Here is a 17610-nt window from a genome sequence, read left to right as displayed (position 1 = left end):
AGGCCAAATGCGTTGGCGAGCTTGGATGCGGAGGGGACACGTCGGTAGGAGGGGGCACGGAGCTTGTTGGCGGCTTTCTCGTCGGTGGAGTGTGTCGTGTAGGAATGAGCGTGCGTCTGGCGAAGGGAGTCTGGTTGTGCGGCGTCCCTGGAGGATGTGCGGGACCACCAGCGGTTTTGCTGCTGCTGGGGCTGCCAGGGCTGGGACATAATACAGGACGAGGAGGAGGTAGTTACAGCGCTGGCCGCGAGCAGAGTAAACGCCCCGGCGCAGCGTACGGTGGTCGGCCAGAGGAAAACGGGATTAGCCCATAGCCTGCCTGCGCGCGATCACCTTCCCGAAGCTGGGGCACAACGCCAGCTCCGGCTGCTCGGACCCGGCCTCTTTACCCGCGTTGCGCGAACTACGGTGCCCTCAGGGCTCTGATAGCCGCGCCGTATCACGTACTACTTTACGCATTCCCGCCTGAGCAATTTTTCTAGCGACGTTGAAGCGACACGGATCCAAGGCGGCCAGCTTGAGCCAAGTGCGTGAGTACCGGTGAGGCAGCTGGGGCCCGCACGCGTCGGCTTCCTCCCATGCAAGGCGCCCACTGCTCATCTCATCTCGGCGACGTGATGGATCGTTGATCAGACGGCGACAGCGCGGTGCCCTTGCTCATCCCCGACGTCGGCCCCGTCCCGTCCAGCGACGATATCTGAGCCAATCTGGCCTCAAACGTGCATAAACGGATTCTCCCGCGACGCTGGCGAGCGCGCGGCCCCGTGACCCCGGTAGGTAGGTAGGTAGGTCCCGGGAGTTTTCCGCCCGAGCCGTCCCTCGAATCCGCGCCGCGACTTCTGCCGTTCCTGTCCTGCTTCTGCCGCCTCCTCCTGGTCAGGTCCCAGCTAGTATCACGTCCTCACCGACTCGGTTCGAATGCCGCCCTTGACGGCCCTTTGCACCCATTCAAACCCGCCCCGACTGACCCGCCCCGCCCATCACGAGTCAGGTCGTGGACGACACCGACACGCTACTGTACAATGGCGGCAATCATGATATTGAAGGGCGGCGCCAGAGGGCAATCAGATTGATAAGAGCGGGTCCTGTCCGACCCCGTCCCGTGTCCAATCACCATATGCGACGTCTGCAGAGAATCTCAGGACCAGCTTCGTGCAAACAGCACAATGGAGTTCCTGATATCATCATTGTTCGTTCTATCCCGACAAACGTGGATTCGTTCCCTATGGGAAGCAATCGAACACCCTTCCAATTATCATGCCAAAACGACGCGCGCGCCATTCACTCCGATCAGCTGCTGCCTGATGAGACGCGTTCGGGGCGAGGAACTGAACGACCCACTTTGGTGCTCAATTAACCTCAGGCAGTCCACCACTTATCCCAGTTCGGCCCACACGTCTTCGGTGTCCCGATCTTTCACCGCCTGCGCCGCCCGGGGCATGTCCGTCAGCGACCGCCCCTGCGAACTTCGCTCCTGTTCCTCCTGTTCGTTCGCTTCGAACAATAGCGACCGGCCCAGCTCGGCGTTGTCGATCGCTATGTCGTCGTCCTCGAGGTCGATATCGAGGTTGCGATTCCTGAGATCAATCGGCTTCGGCCTCGAGAAGATGGAGTGTCCGGATCTGACGGGAGCGTCGTGAGTCGTCCCATTGACACGCGGGAATCAGGAAGGACGGGACCTACTGCCGCATGACGGAGACGAGGCGGCCGAACTGAAGCACGTTTCGAACCGTGAGGAGAAGCGTGTCCAGAATCTCTTCTTCCTTGCTCGTAGCGCCACAGCCAGCGAATACAATGACGAGTAACGTCAGTGCGCAGAATGCCGTAACCACCAAGTCGAAGACGTTGAACGGCGATTTCCAGAATTGCTGTGTGAATGCGTTTGTCAACTTCCTGCGTCGCGGGGCCATGGCAACAAACTCACTCGCCCGAACGCGACAAACCGGATGCCGACTTCGCATATCATGGCCGTATTGATGATGAATTCCAATATATAGAACGCCAATCCAGGGCATCCGTCAACGAGGCTCAGGACCACCGTCGTCGTCGAGAGTGCAGCCATGCCAATGTAAAGCAATATGTACGTCCTAGAATGAACGAAGCGGTTCGCAATCCCCCTGGTAATCTCGCTCCGGGTCATGGCGTAGATGGATCGCGTAGGCGCAGCCTGAGCAGGGACAGCGTCCCCGTGTGTGTCGCCATTCAGCAGGCCATAGTGTGCAGAGTCGTCTTCGGATTCGGCCATGACTGCATCAGACTGCAGCGGCCTTTTGGTCCTTTGGCGGCTCAGAGGCAACGACGTCGTGGATTGCAAGTTGTTCACCGCGCGACCCGGTCGTGCCCACTGCCGCGCAGCGCTATGTCTAGCCACTGCATCGCCACATCCAGCCAAACACGGACAAATCTAGCCAAGCGCCCCGCCTCAGTCATGCCAGGCGCTTCCTCCCTTCGTTCATCCCTCTCGCGCCCTCACCCGGCGATATCCCTCCCCTTTGTAACCGTCGACCCCGTTACACTTGATAAAGATGGGTGGAGGCGATCTCAACATGAAGAAGTCGTGGCACCCGCTCCTGCTGAAGAACCAGGAGCGGGTATGGCTTGAGGAGAAGAAGGCGGTCAGTAGCCGGATTCACCTGCTGTATATGTCCACATGATTGACGAGAAACCATCTATCAGCTGGAGGAAAAGAAGAAGCTCGACCAGTTGCGTAAGGAGAAGGAGGAAGAGCGTCAACTGCAGGAGCTTCAGCGGCTTCAAGAGGAAAAGACGGGGAGAAAACGAACGGAGAAGCTAGAATGGATGTATGCTACGCCGGCTACGGGGAGTAGTACCAACGCGAACGACCTGGAGGACTATCTTCTTGGCAAAAAGCGGGTAGACAAGATCTTGATCGGGAGCGACAACGAGAAGGTATATCCAGCTGGTCAGCAGGCTGGTCTACCGTGCTGACATGCTCTCAATTCAGATTGGTGCTGCGCATAAAAGCTTCATCGCGACTCAGTACGCAAACACCGTTCGCGACACCGCCTCCAAGATCCGCGAGGACCCGTTGCTGGCCATCAAGCAACAAGAGCAGGCGGCATATGAACAGCTCATGTCAAACCCCCTTCGGCTCCGCGAGATGCAGGAGCGTAACGGCATCAAAGTCAAGAAGGAGAAGAAGGAGAAGAAGGAGAAGAAACACAAGAAGGACAAACGTCGGGACAGAAGCGAGCGCGATAGGCAACGTTCCGTTTCGCGTTCCCGCTCTAGGGATCGATACGATGACCGGGAGTCGCATTCGCGCTTCCGCCAAACACACAGTCCATACGAGCGCCGTCGTTCGCCGTCTCCTTACTCCCGGTCACCCGTGCGTCGGCGCGATTCGCCCCGTCGACGAAGTCGGAGCCAGGAACGCGACCGCATACATACCTATCCAAAGTCCTCCGATTCCTCAGACGATAACCGTGGTCGGCATCGCAGTCCCACCTTTGAACGCAGCAGAAGAACCTCTGACGCTGCCAACGAGCGCAAGCGCCGCAGAACTCCTGATATTCGTGGCTACGACCGCGACTCGCCCTACACTAAACGCCCCCGGGCATCTCCACCGCCGCCTCAGAACGGGACTGCGGCTCCATCTGCAGACGACCGTGCCGCGAAGCTCGCCGCGATGTCTGTGAACGCTGACTCGATGAACGCCGAACGCAAACAAAGGCTAACGGAGTTGCTAGAGAAAGAGAAAGCTGAGCTCGAAGCAGAGGAACGCGCACGCACGAAGAGTAAGGGGATGGCTGGATTTCTCAGCCATGAGCAGAAAAAGGTATTCAGTGGCGAGGGAGGGCTGGAGGAGCGGATCAGACGTGGCCGCAGCGGTCTGGTGCGTGAAGGAGAGTAAGAAGATCGTAGTAAAGACGACTGTATATTCATTTCGATGTCTATTGTTTACGGACATTTGGTTCTACGTTGTGTAAGCTATGAAGCCCTCTCTGTATATTAGGTTTCTAGGTCGGCTGCCCAATAAGAAGTCGGAAAGCTTGAGACTTGGTACCGGATAGCAGTTTCCCACCGAAAGCACGACAAGCAAGCGAGTATACTGCGCGATACGGGCGTTAGCAATCAGCGACACACAAAGCAAGCTCAATGAAAGACTAACATGTACAATGCGAGACAGAGATGGGCATGGAGTGGAAAGCACGGAGTGAGGCCGGGTCGGACACGCCAGAGAAGGTGCTTGAAGAAAGACGGGGTCAAAAATTGGCGATAGGCCGTGAAACGAGAACCTGTCGAAACCAATGAAGAGGCGCGGGATCCGCGCAACAGTAAAAGGGAGAATCAACGCGACGTATGCGCGGGCACAGTGCTCGACTTCTTCTCCGACTTCGGGTGCGCCGCGAGAGAGTACTAGATAGAAATCAGAATGCTTTGACTGGAGGGAGGCAGGATAATATACAATGGCGAAGTTTGTCAATTTGGCCCGCTTGGTGCGAGTCGCGTCGCCACCGTCGTGGGCGCCGTTGACATTCGGAACGACTGATAGATCGTCGATGGCGACCTCTTCCTTCTCATCTTCCTCGAAGACTTCCTCAGGTATGACAACCTGGGAATGGTCGGGTGTCAGATGCCAGTAGCATGCCATGATAAAGCTTGGACACCGCACGTTGTTGAACATCGGCCTCCTAGGGGGCGAGGACCTGTAGTCGACTGACATCTGCGGTCACGATGATTGGGTGACGTCGCACATGGCCGCGATGCTGCATCATACCATGGGGTCGAATGCAGGACGTCGACTCCGGGGGCCGCGCCTGTGGGTGGGTTGCAGAGTCTTGGGGGGTATCGTAGCCGGGGGCACCGGTATAGGCTGCGAGCGAGGATATTCCCCCGTGGATATAACCAGCGAGAACGACGGCAAGTTCTTGTAATTATTGCGAATAGGCATTGGCAGAGACATGAGGGAACCTGAAGAGATAGAAAGCGACCGGAAGAGAGAGAAGTGTGGAGGAGGGAGGAAAGGGCAGCCAGCAGAAATCCGTCTAACCATCCCCGATAAGTAGGCGACGAAAGGCGAACTCTCGCGTTGCAGGGTCGGGTCGGGCATGGCGTCACGCTGTGGGCGAAGGGAACCTAGCACCGGAGATGGCCAGACACCGAAGTTATCCCTTGTTCATCGCGAGTACGGCGCGACGTCAGCTTGAGAGCTTGTTTTGGGAAGAGCCTGTTCTGCGCCGCGATCAGATCTCCCGCGGCAGACTGGAAATGCAGAAGAGCACCGTCGCGTAGCGCACGGATGGCCGCTCGCTATCGATTGGTGCGCCGCCGCGTCGCCATGCCAGGCCTGAGCAGTCAGTGTTAGTACGCACTCTACTAGTTCGTCATAATCAACCTGGTCCCGGCGCGAACCTAAAAGCGCTTCTCCCGTCGCGTGTTCGCTAGCCGACCGTCCGGTGCACTGTCGCATTACGCAGTGAGCCCGATATACGCGTCCGAGAGTGGGCGCGGCTAAGGGTCGCTGACGGCGCAGGCTTGCGATAGGCTACTTGAAGCTTTTACTGCGAAGCATGTGGACGCGTCGTCACAGAAGTCTCCGGCTTCTCGTCCAGCACCGGGCTCCGTGGGCTCTCAGCAGCCTCTTTCCCTGCAATGAGCTGAGGTTTCCCGTCGATTGTGACGCCACCTGATACAACATCAGCATCGAATCTACTACCCCTAAACGGTCTTTGTCCACAGACCGAAATGTACGACTGATGAGCAGCTCCCACAGGCCCGAACGCACATTCCGCACTTAAGCAGGTCCAGAGGAGCATCGATTCCCATGACCACTGCGTATTTGGGTACACCTTCGCGAGCTGGAGACTGTACGCGTGATCGCAGGCAGGGTGCGAGACATCTTTACTGCTGTCAGTCAGTACTAGTACTAGTATGACGCCGCAGATATCCATGTCGATGGGGGCCGCGAGCACTCCAGATTACTCCAAGTGCAGCCGGATCTTGTTGCTACAGGCGCGGGAAGCTGGGAAAGCAAGTACGTGATTGAGCGCTGACCAGCCGCGTTCGATTGCCTTGTCGGGTATGTATTGGTGTTCTCTGCGCGTATCTCATCCCTATCAGCAGCAAATGCAGACGACCCAGGGCAAGCGGGGGTATGAGGACGGTCCACCGCGACTGGACTCTGGAGATCAGATCAGTGATCAGTTAAACGCGAGTGTCGGTGCTATGGCACGTTCGAGCGCGTCAGATGACCGCACTGTAAGTGACGAAAGTCCTATATTTAGTAGCAGCCCCGCCCGCGCGCCGGTGACGATGGTGTTGAATCGTGCTATAAAGTAGAACGCAAAGTCTGTGTGCGCCTGCAGACAAGACTCGCCTTAGCCGGCCTCTTCACCGTACAAATGGCTCTATCCAAGGTCAGCCTCTAAGCCCCTTCGATCTCGCGGCAATCTCTGATCACGGACAATCCACAGCACATCAACCCCGAGCGTCTGTTGCAAGCGTCGCAGGTTAGCATCATCATCGGCACATGCGTCACCATCTTGACCTACGGACATAACAGGACAAGAGATCCAAGGGACATTCTCACTACCTCACGCAGACCGATCCGTCCATCTCGTTCCATGGATATGGAGTACATCCTTTCACCAGCTACAGCGAGGTCAGGCAGCTGATGTCACTGTTCAGTCCAGGTACGGCGCTGAGCCAGTGCCCAAGTTCCGCATTCCTACAAAGGTGCTTGTGGCTATTTCAGCCAGTATAACGACGGGGTGATAACGACCCGATCATAGGGATCCGACGCGGATGCGGCGTATCAGATCATACACGACGAATTGAGTCTCGATGGAACACCGCTACTCAATCTCGCCTCGTTTGTTCATACCTGGATGCCTCCCCAGGCAGATAAGCTGATGCAAGAGAACATCTCCAAAAATCTCATCGACCAGGACGAGTATCCGATGACGCGTAAGTATTCAATTCTTCATCGTCGTTGTTGTTGGACGATGACGGATACGCTTGGAATGATTTATCAGAGCTTATCCACACGCGTTGCATCAGCATGTTGGCCGACCTTTGGCATGCTCAGCACGCTCAGCAAGCCATTGGTACTGCTACTACTGGCTCTTCCGAAGCCATTCAACTCGGAGGTTTGGCAATGAAACGCATTTGGCAGGCTAAGCGCAAGGCTGCGGGAAAAAGCATACACGAACCTGGCCCTAACATTGTGATGTGCGATGATAATGACACTCATTTGTGTTTGTATGCTAATTTTTTTGCGTAGGGGAGCCAACGCGCAGGTAGCATTGGAGAAGTTTGCGAGATACTTCGAAGTGGAATGCCGTCTCGTTCCGACTTCGGTGGAAAGCAACTACTGTCTCGATCCTAAGAAGGCGATGGAGTACGTTGACGAGAACACTATCGGTGTTTACGTCATTTTGGGAAGTACGTAGCTCCTGCGGAATCGGTATTCGTTCCTCCTCAGCCCTATTTCAGGTACTTACACTGGGCACTACGAACCGGTTCAGGAGATGAGTGACTTACTGGACGAGTACGAGGCCAAGACCGGCCACTCCGTAAGCCTTATTATATCAAGTACTCAACTCCGTGCTCATAAATTTTATCAAGGTACCAATTCATGGTACGTTCTATTATGGAAAGCCAGTTTAACGTGTCGTTTGACGGGTAGCATAGTCGATGGTGCCAGCGGCGGCTTCATTGCTCCATTCGCCACGGTGAACAAGACTTCGTTACTTCCGAGATCGTCATTGACCCCACATACAGCCAAAGCTCAAATGGGACTTCCAGATCCCCCGTGTCGTTTCTATCAACACCTCGTGAGTGTATCACGTGCAGCTCTTCTCCTCCTTTCTCATAAAGAGCTTGTAGGGGACACAAATTCGGTAAACCTCTCGTCGTGGCAGAAGGTAACATGGCTGAATGTTGCCGCGTGCAGGTCTCTGCTATGCTGGTGTGGGATGGGTGATCTGGAGGGACAAGGCGCATCTCCCAAAAGTCCGCACCTGATTGTTTATCTGTCCCTTGAGATGGGAACTCTGACGTGTATAACTCCAGGATCTCATCTTCGAGCTACACTATCTCGGCTCGGTGGAGTATTCGTTCTCTTTGAATTTTTCACGACCTGCGCACCCCATCATCGCGCAATACTTCAACCTGTTGCACCTCGGTTTTGACGTGAGTAAAACTTCAATTGCCGGGAACGGATCCTCATCATATATGCCAGGGCTACCGCAGAGTTGCATTGCAAGACTTGAAGAATGCCCGCCTTCTTTCGCGCGCTCTCGAGGCCAGCGGATATTATATGGTGCTCTCTGACATTCACCGCCCAACGGGCACTGCAGGCAGCAGTCTCGTTCAGAGTGCGGCCAACAGAATGGGCCTGAAAGAGGACGATGTTGAGGTACTAACGATGCCGTCGCAACTCTGAACTCTTCCCGTGATCTGATGAAACGGTTTCAGAGCTACTGCCCAGGACTGCCGGTCGTTTCGTTCCGATTCACCGACGAGTTCAAGGCCAAATACCCTGACATACAACAAAAGTGGATGCAAACCCTCCTTCGTGCCAAAGGATGGTGTGTTACTACATCTATCTTCGAGGTTCATCAATTTGCAATACTTACGTGGCTTCAGGATTGTCCCGAACTATGAACTGGCCCCGAACCTCGAGCAAATCGAGATCCTTCGTGTCGTAGTCCGAGAAAACATGACCGAGGAGCTCATTGATAGACTCGTCACCGATATCGTATGCATGGTTTCTCGCGGAAGGGTGATGGATTTCTGATATTCTTCTTGCCAGATTGAAATCACTGAGGGGTTGACCAAGACGGACAATTCCTTGCACCAGCTCGTGGCCCTTCACGCGTCTGGTTCTGCTGCCCGTCGTCCGGTGGAGAAGCTCGAGGAAGGGTCTGGTAGTAAGAGCAACGGAACATACGCAAAGCCGTGCTAAAAGGCTCGCGCCGCCATCGCGTCAAATACCATTAAGCGGTTAATATCGCAGTGTATACTATAAAAGCGGTCGAGACTCGGCTTATGGACAGTTCAATGTATACGTACCCGTTCATCTGGTATTCAGTGAAACGATTTGCTGCCGTCAACGATTGTCCAAGTTTAGAGCGAGCACCTGTGCCGAGTGACGTCAACCTGTCGCGCAAAACACATCTCAACCTGGTGCCCACGCAAAACGAATCGCAAATTGTTCAAGCTCGCTCTTGTACCGCGACCTTGTCGATCGTATTGGACAGGGACCTCCTTCCCCTCGCTATGGTACAGAAAGTGGTATTGTGTGGAGCAGGGTTTCTTGGTATAACATAGACCCTCCCTCGCACGCAATTAGCTGACTAACATCACTTGAACTAGGGTCGCGCATTGCAGAAACAATCATCAGCTCCTCTGCTTCAAGAGCTGTTCAGTTAGCGTCGCGCCATCCCAGTGCATCCCACGAGAAGCTTGGACCAAATCAGCACACCGATCGCCTCCTAGCGCCGGTTGTGGTGGATATCACAAAGCCTGACACGCTCGTTTCCGCCATGAAGGACGCCAGTGTTGTTGTGTCACTCGTCGGAATTATGCATGGCACGGAACAAGACTACGAGCGGATTCAATGGAGGGGTGCTGAGAACGTGGCCAAAGCTACTCGACAGGTGGGAGCGAAGTTGATACACATCTCGGCTATCGGTGCGGATCCGGAGAGTAACATCCCATACGCAAGGACGAAAGCCCTCGGAGAGCAAGCCGTGCTCGAAGCATGTCCTGATGCGACTATTATTCGCCCTTCCTTGGTGTTTGGACCAGGAGATAGCTTTTACCAGGTAAGGGGGTAGGGATGCACTCTGACGAGTATTGACACTTTGCAAGAGGTTCGCTAGGTTATCTGCATTCCTGCCTTTCCTACCGGTCTTCGGCGGAGGTACCTCCAGATTCCAGCCAGTATATTCCGGGGACATTGCACGAGCGGTGGAGATTATCGCACGGAAAAATCCCGCGACAGAGAGCAAGGTGGCAGGCAAGATCATAGAAGCAGGAGGTCCTGAAGGTTGGTTTCCAGCACGCGCGTTCCACGAAGCCCGTTTTCTGAAACTGTCGACAGTTTTCACATACAAAGAAATAATGCAGCAGGTGCTTGACTACAGCGGACGCAGGAGATCGATAGTTTCTCTGCCATTTGGTATCGGCATAATTCAAGGCGCTATACTGGAGAGGCTTCCCGTGAACTTGTTCACTGTGACGAGGGACCAGGTGAGTTGCACGTTGCATGTAGTACGGGCCGATGTGATACTGAGGATTTCCAGATAAAACAGTTGAAGTTCGACAATGTCACCACGAACGATACACTATTCAATGAGATTCTAGAGACGGAAGGCTTTAGGCTGAGTTCTGTCCATGAGGTACTGCCGACATACATATAGTACCTTTAATCCAGAGAGAGTCAGCGGAAAGGACATCCTTAGCTGTACTTAGTTGACACTTGAAGCTTGAAGAGTAAGTGAGCCTCGTCGGAGTGGATGGAAGGCGGAGCATTCAAACCAGATCGGACTGAACAGCGTGCCTATTTCATAGGCCTCCTTCACGTGACCAAAACGCCCTCGACGGTGTTGTCGGCAGCGGGAACAGAGCTCAGTCAGCCACTGCTCTCCTGTCTGCCGCGACTACGGTCTTTGTTGACACAATCGGCCTGGCATTGTTGGTCGCAGTGCCGCTGATCAGCTCCTCCTGCTTGCGGTCTTCCGTCTCATTTGTCGCGCTATAGTCTTTTGTTATGAGTCAAGGTGAATACAGCGCGTCCACGATTTGCAACGGTCTACAACCGCTATGCCTTAGACTTCCAGGGTGCCTATTCGCAAGAGGGCATTGCCTACGACGATCCGAACTATGCGTATGACGAGGATGCGGACGAAGAGGAGATCACGCAGGAGGATTGCTGGACGGTCATCTCGTCTTTCTTTGACCAGAAGGGTCTCGTCCGGCAGCAACTCGACTCCTTCGATGAATTCGTACAGAATACCATGCAGGAGCTCGTCGACGAGAATTCCGACTTGATCCTCGACCAAGCTGATCAGCATACGGGCTCTGCAACGGACATGACGCGTCGCTACGAGATCAAGTTTGGGCAGATTTACCTGTCTCGGCCGACTGTGACGGAGGCGGATGGCTCGGTCATGCCTGTGTTTCCTCAAGAAGCTCGCCTGCGCAACTTAACGTACAACGCCCCGCTGTATATTGAGATGAGGAAGAGAACTCTCATTGGGCGGGAGGATCCAGAAGGCGCGCCTGGAGATGTAATATGGCAAGAGGAGCCCGGTGATGCAGCGGAGGATTCTAGGAAAGTGTGGATAGGAAAGGTGAGTAGAGCCTTTCTTCTTTGCCTAATTCAAGGTTATGATATCGTTCAAGGTCCCTATCATGTTACGGTCAACGTTCTGTATCCTTCACGACATCCCAGAAAACGACCTTTTCGATTTGAACGAATGCCCATACGATTCCGGCGGATATTTCATCATCAACGGCTCCGAAAAGGTCCTCATTGCGCAAGAGCGTATGGCCACGAACCATGTCTATGTTTTCGCTAAGGCCCAACCATCACCAATAAGCTTCCTAGCGGAGATTCGTAGCGCTGTGGAAAAGGGTGGGAAGACTATTAGTCAATTCCAGGTCAAAATGTATACTCGGAACCAGGAGCGATCAGTACGTTGAATCCTGCTTTCCCCCGAATTCATGATGTTCACGTGTTTATTTAGCTTGGTAACCTCATCAAAGCAACTATACCCTATATCAAGGTCGACATCCCGATTTGGGTCGTCTTCCGAGCTTTGGGTGTCATATCCGATCGCGACATTCTGGAACATATCTGCTACGACATGCAAGATGCTCAAATGCTCGAAATGCTCAAGCCGTGTATCCAGGATGGCTTTGCAATCCAGGATCGGGAGGTGCGTGAATCACTGTGTCATTTCTTGTTCAGTCAATCATACTCTTGTCGCAGATTGCCTTGGATTTCATAGGCAATCGTGGCACTACCACCGGCTTGTCTAAGGAACGCCGATTACGGTATGCGCAGGAGATACTGCAAAAGGAAATGTTGCCACACGTTTCCATGGCGGAGGGGTCTGAGTCGAAAAAGGCGTACTTCTTCGGCTATATGATTCACAGACTATTACTGGCGGCCCTTGAGCGCCGTGAGCTGGACGATCGAGACCACTTCGGAAAGAAGCGGTTGGACCTCGCCGGGCCGCTGCTTGCCAACCTATTCCGGATGCTTTTCAGGAAACTGACAAAGGACGTGTACCGGTACCTGCAGAAGGTAGCCATTTTGATAACGGTCCGAGACATTCCACTAACAGCTGTTACAGTGCATAGAGACCGGGAAACAATTCAATCTTAGTCTTGCGGTCAAGCATAACACCATCACGAATGGTCTCAAATACTCGCTAGCGACAGGCAACTGGGGTGATCAGAAGAAATCTATGTCGTCCAAAGCTGGTGTATCACAGGTATTGAACCGCTACACATACGCTTCTACCTTATCCCATCTTCGTCGCTGCAACACACCGCTCGGCCGAGAAGGGAAAATCGCCAAGCCTCGTCAGCTCCACAACACTCATTGGGGTATGGTTTGCCCTGCAGAAACTCCTGAGGGTCAGGCTTGCGGTCTCGTCAAGAACCTGTCGCTGATGGCTACAATTTCCGTCGGTTCGATCTCTGCACCCGTTATCGAGTTCTTGGAAGAGTGGGGCTTGGAGTCGCTGGAGGAGAATGCGCATTCTTCCACGCCATGCACGAAGGTCTTCGTCAACGGTGTCTGGATGGGGGTTCATCGCGATCCCTTGAATCTTGTGAAGACTATCAAGAAACTCCGTCGAAAGGACGACATCAGCCCCGAAACGTCTGTTGTCAGGGATATTCGTGAAAGGGAACTGCGGATTTCGACAGACGCTGGACGTGTATGCAGACCGCTGTTTATCGTCGAGAACCAGCAGCTGGTCCTCAAGAAATCACACATCGAGAAATTGCACAAGCACAATACCGAACCTGTGCTTGACGATGCGGGGGCGCCAACTTTTGATGAGAATGGCAAGCAGCGCTTCTTCCAATATCAGTTCGATGAGCTCGTCAAGGAAGGCGTCATCGAATACTTGGATGCGGAAGAAGAGGAGACTGTGATGATCTGCATGACTCCGGAGGACCTCGAGAATGCAAGGTTGAAGCAGCAGGGTCATGATCCATCGCAGGATGATCCAGACTTCGATCCGGCTGCGAGGATCAAGACCGGGACGCAAGCGCATCTTTGGACTCACTGCGAGATCCATCCAAGTATGATCCTTGGCATATGCGCTAGCATTATTCCCTTCCCAGATCATAATCAGGTGAGAGCTGTGTGTACGGCGGCGCAGGCATGCCATTGACTCGCGCTACTACAGTCACCTCGTAATACCTATCAATCGGCCATGGGCAAGCAAGCCATGGGGATTTATCTGACGAACTTCCTCGTTCGCATGGACACAATGGCGAACATTCTCTACTATCCTCAAAAACCGCTAGCGACCACCCGGTCTATGGAGTACCTCAAGTTCCGAGAGCTGCCTGCCGGCCAAAACGCGATCGTTGCCATCATGTGTTACAGTGGATACAACCAGGAAGATTCCGTCATCATGAATCAGAGTTCCATCGATCGAGGCCTATTCCGCAGCATGTACTTCCGCAGTTACATGGACATGGAGAAGAAGAGCGGCATCCAACAGCTGGAGGAATTCGAGAAGCCAACCCGAGACACCACGCTTCGCATGAAGCACGGTACTTATGACAAGCTGGAGGACGACGGCCTGATTGCTCCTGGAACAAATGTTAACGGAGAAGATATCATCATCGGCAAGACAGCGCCGATACCTCCGGACAGCGAAGAACTCGGCCAGCGGACACGAGGCCACACACGGAGAGACGTTTCTACTCCATTAAAGAGCACCGAACAGGGGACCGTTGATCAAGTGCTTATTACAACAAACTCCGAGGGTCAAAAGTTCGTCAAGGTTCGCATACGTTCGACTCGTATTCCCCAGATCGGCGACAAGTTCGCGTCCCGCCACGGTCAAAAGGGTACCATCGGTATTACATACCGCCAGGAGGACATGCCGTTCACTGCGGAGGGAATCACACCCGACATCATCATCAACCCCCATGCCATCCCCTCACGTATGACAATCGGACACTTAGTCGAGTGTCTGTTGTCCAAGGTCGCGACCCTTATTGGGAATGAAGGCGACGCTACTCCCTTTACCGACTTGACAGTGGAATCTGTGTCGCAGTTTTTGCGGCAGCGTGGCTACCAGTCCCGTGGGCTGGAGGTGATGTATCACGGGCACACGGGCCGAAAGTTACAGGCTCAGATTTATCTTGGGCCAACCTACTATCAACGACTAAAACACATGGTGGACGACAAGATCCACTCGCGCGCTCGTGGTCCCGTGCAGATTCTCACGCGGCAACCGGTAGAGGGCAGAAGTCGCGATGGCGGTCTCCGATTCGGGGAGATGGAACGGGACTGCATGATTTCCCATGGCATCGCTGCATTCTTGAAGGAACGTCTATTTGAAGCCAGTGATGCGTATCGTTTGCATGTGTGCGACATCTGTGGCCTCACAGCTATCGCAAATCTCGTGCGTACTTTCCTGATATCTCGATATTTGTCTGACACTGCATGCTGGTCTTTCAGAAAAAGCAGACGTTTGAATGTCGAGCATGCAAGAACAAGACAGAATGCTCGCAACTCTATATTCCGTACGCAGCGAAGCTACTCTTCCAGGAGCTGCAGAGTATGAACATTGCTGCGCGTTTATACACCACGTCGACCGGGCGTATTCGAGATGTCCGAGATTAGCCACCTCCCTTGTCATAATTATGCTATCCTGCCCGCTGTCCATGTATACTACAATTCAATCATTAACTGTTTTGTATCACGAAATGCCAGTCTACAGAGAACAATCGTTGTCGCTAATCTTGGTGCATCAGACCTTCCCGCTCATGATCAGCACCCTCGTTGCTATGCCTCTCAGGAGGATCCTGTCGATGCTGTTTTCTGAGAGACCCTTCATCGTCGCTCTGCACGTCTTCATCGCCAATCTCAAATACTACGTGATCCTCAGTTATGGACTCGGCTCCTCTTCGGCCAACCAGAGTAGCCTCGTCGTCGTCCGGTTCACCGGGATGTCCTGGGCCGGCGTATCGTCGTTCCATAGACTCGAGATCGTAGTCTTCGGCGTCGGCTTCATCTTGAGCAAGCTCGTCGGACATCGCTAGCGTAAAATTCGGTGATAAATACTGGGCTCGCTTGAGCAGAATCCGAGAGCGACTTATCTTCGATTATTCTCGGACGGTCGCCACAGGTACGCAATCCCCCAGAATGCCACGAGATACAAAAGAGATAGCCAACCGTCGAGAAGCCACCAGCGCACTTTCCAGGTTCGTGCAGCATAGTCTAGTTCCGAGATACATCAGTTCCAATGGCAGACTGAAGCAGGATATGAATTCTACCTTCAGCAAGCCGATCGGAGAAGGAGAACGATGATACGACAAAAAAGACGGCGATGACGACCACGACCATCCACAGGATGTAGTATAGGCGCTTGAACATCGCCAATTTGTATCGTTGTTTTCGTTTTTGTAGGTATACCACGGTTGCTACCGCGCGCTGCTGTCAAGGGCGAATCGGTTATATACACAATGGGAGGAGACTCACAATTAAGAGAATACAGTATCCATAGCATGAATCCGCTGAGAGTGAAACTATCTATCACGTCAGTTGCAGCCTGATCATGCTTCCGAGAATCACTCACGCTAAAGGAATGACAAATAGTAGCAATACAAGTGCAGAAGTCGATTCTAATTCAAGTTCGACGACACCGACAGCATAGAGAACCCCAAACACGAAGTGTGCCTATAGCGCCCACTCAGTAAGCAACAGATCAATCACAATGATGGTTGAAGGACGCACCGCGGCCAGTATCTGACACTTTAGCATCGTACGTCCAAGAGATTCGCGGACAACGCTCAAACCCAAAGAAACTACTAGGAGCATGAAGAATGACAAGGCATTGCGACCAGCATCCAAGATAGCGACTGCAGATATTCATGATCAGTTTGTATACCTAACCGCTCACTGGCAAGATGCGACTCGCCGACGAATAGAAAAACAGTTCCTGTTGTCCCTCTGCCATGCTTGTTGAGATAACGATAGTACGCTGATCGTAGGTCAGTTAGGCAACAATGAACGCGTCTTACGGGAACGAACCCCAGTTGGCCACCATCTCGATAACCAGGAATCCCACCAAACTGGAAAGATAGTACTAAGAACGCATTGCGTGATGAGCTACACCGAGAGAAATGGAGAAGCTCAAAGGCACCTGAAGTGGCAGAAGATCTTCCTTGTGCTTGTAGCAGAGCCATGCCCAAATTGCTCCTAGGGCTGCGTAGACGACGAACAGCGCGAAGTAAAACTAGGAGAGAATGTGCGTTAGGAACACCTATGCATTCGCCGTTGGCCCTTACGTTGACTTTGGGATAGTCTGTCGCAGGGAGTTTCCCATCGAAAGCGTTCCGAAACAAGACCGTGCCTCTGTAGCTAGGATGGAAGGGTACATCTGTGTCGGTTTGACGCTTCTCGGACAGAACGGTCACAGGAACGACCACTGCGAGTGTATCAGCAAGGCTGGAATGGACGGTTCAATTTGATCGAAGCAATACGTTACTAACCAACGCAGTAGTACCCTGTCTTGCGAACCAAGTACTGTATGGGCTGACGATACCGTAGAATACCGCCTGGACTGGGATTAAGAGCACGGGGGGTGATATCGCCTCTCCTCCAAGGCGAAGTATAGTTATCCGAAGGAATATCTGGATTGCCAGCAGGGTTGTCCCAGAAGCCGCTAGAAGAACCGACGGCCCCTGAACCGCCAGCTAAGGTGGTGCTATTTCCGAAAGCGACTCTTGCAGACCAGAAGCTGGTCTCGTTAATCGTCTTTCCGGCAGGAATATCGAGGATGAAGCGCCCAAGGTCATCACTGTTACAGAAGCCACCCCGCACAGCGTCAGATGTGCAAACATATGTCTTCTGCTATGCCCGTAGTAAGCAAGTTATCGATTTTTACACGTCTTGTAGGACTCACGGGTAGGGTATCGTCAATCTCCGATGTGACCTTGCCAAGGTACTCGACATCTGACCACTCATATATCACCATGGCCAGTTGTCCCTGAGAACCACTCGTGAAGCTGACTTGATGGTCCATGAGGATAGAGAATGACTCATAGACGTGAATTCGCACCGTTTATGAAGGTTTTGTCATTACTCCACATCCCAGAACATGTCTGTCGCGAGTAATCTGCGTCCGAAATGTCGACTTCGTAGCCGAAGGCTTGGATCACAAGCCAGGCCAGCAAAGCCAGCCATACGAAGGCGGCCATGGCAGGGCCCCAGTGCGTGCAGTCGGGCGAGCTGAATGGTCTCTAGAAGTCTCAGACCTAGTCTCGATAGGTTCCCTGGATAATGAGTGATATCGTAGCCGCGAGCAAGTTGTCGTGTCGTGCGCACGGAACAGCGAACGCAGCGCCAGATCATCTGCGTCACGCGTCGCTGCGGTG

General features: G+C 53.4%; 6 protein-coding genes across 6 annotated transcripts; 4 read left to right on the top strand and 2 right to left on the bottom strand.

Annotated features, from left to right (window-relative positions):
- Positions 1-1375: 1375 nt before the first annotated feature.
- Positions 1376-2245, bottom strand: PUNSTDRAFT_129645 (uncharacterized protein; the record flags this gene model as incomplete). Its single annotated transcript, XM_007378848.1, has 3 exons — positions 1376-1622; positions 1714-1868; positions 1925-2245. The coding sequence occupies 3 exons, from the start codon at positions 2243-2245 to the stop codon at positions 1376-1378; spliced, it is 723 nt and encodes a 240-aa protein (XP_007378910.1).
- A 213-nt stretch (positions 2246-2458) lies between these two features.
- PUNSTDRAFT_117607 (uncharacterized protein) lies at positions 2459-4020 on the top strand. Its single transcript, XM_007378847.1, has 3 exons — positions 2459-2615; positions 2677-2910; positions 2966-4020. The coding sequence occupies exons 1-3, from the start codon at positions 2526-2528 to the stop codon at positions 3872-3874; spliced, it is 1233 nt and encodes a 410-aa protein (XP_007378909.1). The 5' UTR covers positions 2459-2525; the 3' UTR covers positions 3875-4020.
- A 291-nt stretch (positions 4021-4311) lies between these two features.
- PUNSTDRAFT_140394 (uncharacterized protein) lies at positions 4312-5486 on the bottom strand (the record flags this gene model as incomplete). The annotated part of the gene is made up of 4 exons (XM_007378846.1): positions 4742-5486; positions 4637-4687; positions 4430-4576; positions 4312-4380 (listed from the first exon to the last, which is right to left on the bottom strand). The coding sequence occupies exons 1-4, from the start codon at positions 5072-5074 to the stop codon at positions 4312-4314; spliced, it is 600 nt and encodes a 199-aa protein (XP_007378908.1). The 5' UTR covers positions 5075-5486.
- Positions 5487-6281: 795 nt separating this feature from the next.
- PUNSTDRAFT_95460 (glutamate decarboxylase) lies at positions 6282-9069 on the top strand. Its single transcript, XM_007378845.1, has 18 exons — positions 6282-6380; positions 6438-6473; positions 6527-6598; positions 6652-6699; positions 6756-6930; positions 6999-7194; positions 7247-7407; positions 7459-7538; positions 7591-7603; positions 7657-7697; positions 7747-7799; positions 7852-7865; positions 7919-7977; positions 8038-8157; positions 8207-8383; positions 8443-8555; positions 8614-8725; positions 8780-9069. The coding sequence occupies exons 1-18, from the start codon at positions 6366-6368 to the stop codon at positions 8930-8932; spliced, it is 1638 nt and encodes a 545-aa protein (XP_007378907.1). The 5' UTR covers positions 6282-6365; the 3' UTR covers positions 8933-9069.
- Positions 9070-9246: 177 nt separating this feature from the next.
- PUNSTDRAFT_56446 (NAD(P)-binding protein) lies at positions 9247-10391 on the top strand (the record flags this gene model as incomplete). Its single annotated transcript, XM_007378844.1, has 5 exons — positions 9247-9286; positions 9343-9794; positions 9841-10018; positions 10073-10221; positions 10275-10391. 5 exons carry the CDS (start codon positions 9247-9249, stop codon positions 10389-10391), a joined length of 936 nt encoding a protein of 311 aa, XP_007378906.1.
- A 227-nt stretch (positions 10392-10618) lies between these two features.
- On the top strand, positions 10619-17538 carry PUNSTDRAFT_48856 (DNA-dependent RNA polymerase II second largest subunit). Its single transcript, XM_007378843.1, has 20 exons — positions 10619-10751; positions 10804-11321; positions 11374-11667; positions 11721-11912; positions 11966-12281; positions 12331-13344; positions 13399-14633; positions 14690-15274; positions 15331-15451; positions 15508-15654; positions 15713-15759; positions 15810-15910; positions 15968-16092; positions 16152-16214; positions 16265-16319; positions 16377-16469; positions 16522-16661; positions 16726-17083; positions 17139-17245; positions 17295-17538. The coding sequence occupies exons 1-8, from the start codon at positions 10742-10744 to the stop codon at positions 14852-14854; spliced, it is 3744 nt and encodes a 1247-aa protein (XP_007378905.1). The 5' UTR covers positions 10619-10741; the 3' UTR covers positions 14855-15274; positions 15331-15451; positions 15508-15654; positions 15713-15759; positions 15810-15910; positions 15968-16092; positions 16152-16214; positions 16265-16319; positions 16377-16469; positions 16522-16661; positions 16726-17083; positions 17139-17245; positions 17295-17538.
- The last annotated feature ends 72 nt before the right edge of the window (positions 17539-17610 follow it).

This window comes from Punctularia strigosozonata, assembly GCF_000264995.1.
Source record: "Punctularia strigosozonata HHB-11173 SS5 unplaced genomic scaffold PUNSTscaffold_1, whole genome shotgun sequence".
NCBI lineage: Eukaryota > Fungi > Basidiomycota > Agaricomycetes > Corticiales > Punctulariaceae > Punctularia > Punctularia strigosozonata.
The sequence above is the reverse complement of the archived record's forward strand: the minus strand, read 5'-3'. Positions and strand labels throughout refer to the sequence as shown.